At 45.5% G+C, this 4,162-nt stretch overlaps 1 protein-coding gene across 2 annotated transcripts in view; it reads left to right on the plus strand.

The window, feature by feature from the left end:
* Nucleotides 1-4,162, plus strand: part of Znfx1 (zinc finger NFX1-type containing 1) — a 32,164-nt gene that overhangs the window by 13,803 nt on the left and 14,199 nt on the right. For both annotated transcript variants that reach the window (XM_005362864.2, XM_026787096.1), the window contains exons 4-5: nucleotides 1,435-1,566; nucleotides 3,493-3,641. In XM_005362864.2, coding sequence (XP_005362921.2) covers nucleotides 1,435-1,566; nucleotides 3,493-3,641 — 281 coding nt within the window. The remainder of the gene's footprint in view (nucleotides 1-1,434; nucleotides 1,567-3,492; nucleotides 3,642-4,162) is intronic.

The raw sequence follows: 4,162 nt of genomic DNA on the forward strand, positions 1-4,162 counted from the left end.
TGTGAATCTACCATTTGGAAGGTGGCCTAAGGAGGAACAAGAGTTCAAGGCCACATGGTGCCTCAAAACAACAACAAATGGATTTTTAAAAATATTTTATAAGTGAGCATATACCTGCTCTAGTAGCCACTTGGAAGATAGGAGGATCACCTGGGCTCCAGAGGTGAGGATCAGCCTGGGCAGCATAGACACTGTCCCGACATAAATAAATAATTTATTCTAAGTAATCTATTAGTCCTTTTACAGGGTCTAAATTGTGAGACTGGCATCCTGTGATGACAGGGAGGCTAAGGCAGGACGATGAGATGGCAGTTGTTATTTGTAGAGTCCCCATCTTGTAAGTCAGTGAAGTGTGCACACAGACAGGAGTCAGCAGCCCAAGACTCCTTTAAGGAGAGGGATGTGGAAAGGGGAAGGCATGGTCTGGAGTAACTATGGAAACAAATCAAGGCTTCCTGGAGTATTGTTATTTAACTGTAATATGACCACTTGTGCCTTCTATCTTCATTATTAGAATTAAAAGTGAAAGATACCAGAATTTTTCATATAGGCTGGGCATGTAATTTAGACAGGTTGCATGTATGGCTGGCATGCACGAAGCCAGCACCAAATAATCAAGCAGTGGTTCACATCTATAATCCTAGCTCTAGAAAAGTAGGGGCAGAAGGTCATCTTCTGCTACATGGTGTAAATTTCAGGTTACACTGGACTACAAGAAGCCTGTCTCAAAAAGAAAGAAAGGAAAGAGGAAGGAGGGAGGGAGGAAAGGAAGAAGGAAGGAAGGAAGGAAGGAAAAGAAAGAGGCAGAGGCAGGCAGATCCAGGACAGCCATGGTCATTCCACAGAGAAATCCTGTCTCAAGAAACAAAGAAAGAGAAAGTTGGTTTGTTTTTTTGTTTTTATAGCTGATTTTTTTGTTTTGTTTTTCAAGACAGGGTTTCTCTGTAGCTTTGGAGCCTGCCCTGTAACTCGCTCTCCAGACCAGGCTGGCCTTGAACTCCCAGAGATCCACTTGCCTCTGCCTCCTGAGTATTGGGATTAAAAGTGTGCACCACCACCACCCGGCTCATCTAGCATTATAAAATCTTTTGCCTTCCAATGCATTCTCATGGAAAAAGGAGGAATAATTCTTTGTTTTATAAGAGTCTCGCTATGAAGTCCAGGTTGACCTTGAGTTCACAGCAATCCTCCTGCCTCTTATGTTTCAAGAGTTGGGATTACATGTCTGTGCCAACATATCTGGCTAATGAGAATGTTTTGAAGCAGATAGTGGACTGGTATTTGAAATTCTGTCTGTCTTTTCTCCATGTAAGCAAATTTCAGATGAATATGTTTAACAAGATTTGAAACAGTTGTTCACCTTTTAAGTTAATAAAAATATTAAACTGGAAAAAATTTTCCTTTTTTTACTTTTTTTTTTTTTTTCTTTTCTAGGCAAAACTTACGTGGGTCTAAAAATTGTTCAGGCCCTTTTGCGCAACGAGTCTGTTTGGCAAATTAGTGCCCAGAAGTTCCCCATCTTGGTTGTATGTTATACTAATCATGCTTTGGACCAGTTTCTAGAAGGTAATAAATGTCTCCATGCAAAGTTGTTCTCTACTGGGGCTGGAGATACAGCCCGGTGGAGGAGCACTTCCTGGTGCATCACAAGACCCTGGGCTCCATCCTTAGCACCACTCGTGCACAGATAGGCAGGCACATGCACACACGCCATGTCAGCAACCTTAGTGGCTTTCTAGTCTTTGTCTAGTAGTTCCCCTGAGACGCAAGGCTGACTGATCTTCCCGATACTGGGCCCTGAGCTCTCTGTCTTTGTTTTTCTGCTTCCCAAGCCCAGGGGCCTCAAGGATTCTTCTCCCTTAGCTGTCCCCTTTTCCTTCCCCACTCAGCTTGAGTGCATTCAACCCAGGTTGTACCAACTCAGGTCTCAAGTACACTTGCCCCATTGCCCCAGGTTATGTCCCTTTTCTCTGTTCTTTTTGTATTTTTTTTTTTTATTTTTAAAAAATCTGTTTGTTTATATTTTATGTATGAGTGCCCTGCATGTATAACTGCAGGCCAGAAGAGTGCATCAGGTTGCATTAAGATGGCTGTGAGATGGAATTGAACTCAGGACCTCTTGAAGAGCAGCCAGTGCTCTTAACCACTGAGCTATATCTCCAGCCCTTAATTTTGATTTTTTGAAGAAAATTTATTTTTATTTCATGTGTTTGGGCGCTTGCCTGCATGTATGTCTGTGATAGCACGTGAATGCCTAGTGCTGTCAGACACTAAAGGGGAATCCAGGGCCCTGAAACTGGAGTTATAGCGGTTGTGGTGAGCTGCTGTGTTGATGCTGGAAATCAAACCCAGGTCCTCTAGAAGAGCAACCCAGTTTGTTTGCTTTTTTTTTTTTTTCTTTTGGTCTGTGCTATGGACTCTAAACATTAAGGGCTATAAATATTCTTACTGTACTTACACAACATGTTAGTCACTCAAGACAGTACTCATTAGGAGCTGGAGAGATGGCTGCGTGCTCTTCCAGAGGACATGACTTCAGTTCCCAGCACCCACATTGAACACCTTTCAATCTACCTGTGGTAACAACTCCTGGGGACAAAATAAAGATAAAATAAATCTTTGTAGTGCTATTTGCTCCAATGAATATGTAAGTATGCGTCCTTCCTTTTGAAATACCTTGCTCTGTATTTCTCAGTGCTTTTTCCACCAGTGTAAGCCCTGGTGGACTCTGCCTAGCAGCCAGCTCAGATCCTCTGGCGTTTCCAGCAGCAGGTCCTTCAGCAGTAGAGCTGTGGGTGTTAGGGTCAGTGGTGTAATGAGCAGTGGAAAGCAGATCAAAAGCTGAGTCTCCATATAAGCAGCCATTCCATGTATGGATTGGGCCCCAGGTCTTGGCCATTTGCTTCTGCTGCTGTGCTAGAGCTGCAGAGATGGGCTCTTACTTACTCGGACTGTAGCCACACAGGGACATTGCTGCTGTCTCTGGTCTTACACAGAGCAGCCACCAGTTCAGTGCCTGACCATCCGCTTGTGCCCTGCAGCCTTAAGTCTTAAAGCCGGAGCGTTCTCTCCATTTGTCTTAGGTCCATGGCCTTACACCTTTTGTTGTTGTTGTTTGTTTGAGACAGAGTTTCCTTGTGTAGCCCTGGCTGCCTGGAGCCCATGTTGGGCTGGGCGCCATTCTGTAACAGGAGGCGCGGGCTGCTTGTTGTTCCAGCTGCCCAGCTAGCTTAACCCCAGAAATAATCACACAGATGTGACTCCTTCCCGCCAGGCCGTCATCATGCTCTTAAGTGCTACACTTTTCTGCTTGGCAGCCCACACTTCATTTGTAGCCCCCTCACACAGGTGGAGTGAACGTTCTGTAAGCACAGGTTTGCTCCCTAAGGGACCAATTGAGATAAGATCCTAGAACACACAACTCTCATCTGGACCAGGTCAGGTCAGTATCTTGCTCTTTTCAGCCCTGGAATACTGCATGTTTCTTCACAGGCATTTACAGGTGTCAGAAGACCAGCATTGTGCGAGTGGGTGGAAGGAGCAACAGTGAAATCCTGAAGCAGTTCACCCTGAGGGAGCTGAGGAACAAGCGGGAATTCCGCCGCAATCTCCCCATGCACCTGCGAAGGGCCTACATGAGCGTAAGTCCCGACACTGGAATAGCTGAGGGGCTAAGCGCCCCACCTAGCAAAGCAGCTGCTTTCTGGCAAACTTCTCAGCCCTCTGAAGGACCAGCTTCTAGCATTTCATTCTGCTAATCTTTTGGTGCCCAAATCAAAGGGTGAAAAAGTTCCTTTCTTGCCCCTACCAGGACCTTCCTTCTGCTACCCCCAATTATCTACAATACAGCCTACTGTGAAGTGTTTTTCAAGACAGGTTTTCTCTGTGTAGTCCTGCATGTCCTAGAATTCATTCTGTAGACCAGGCTGGCCACAAAACGCAGAGATCTGCCTGCCTCTGCCTCTCAAATGCAGGGATTAAAGGTGCATGTGTCTTTTATCTGACCAGGGTGCCCAATCAAAATCATAACTGGGGGGGCTGGAGAGATGGCTCAGAGGTTAAGAGCATTGCTTCTCTTCCAAAGGTCCTGAGTTCAATTCCCAGCAACCACATGGTGGCTCACAACCATCTGTAATGGGGTCTGGTGCCCTCTTCTGGCCTG

The sequence above is a fragment of the Microtus ochrogaster genome, linkage group LG8 (assembly GCF_000317375.1).
Source record: "Microtus ochrogaster isolate Prairie Vole_2 linkage group LG8, MicOch1.0, whole genome shotgun sequence".
NCBI classification, from domain to species: Eukaryota; Metazoa; Chordata; class Mammalia; order Rodentia; family Cricetidae; genus Microtus; species Microtus ochrogaster.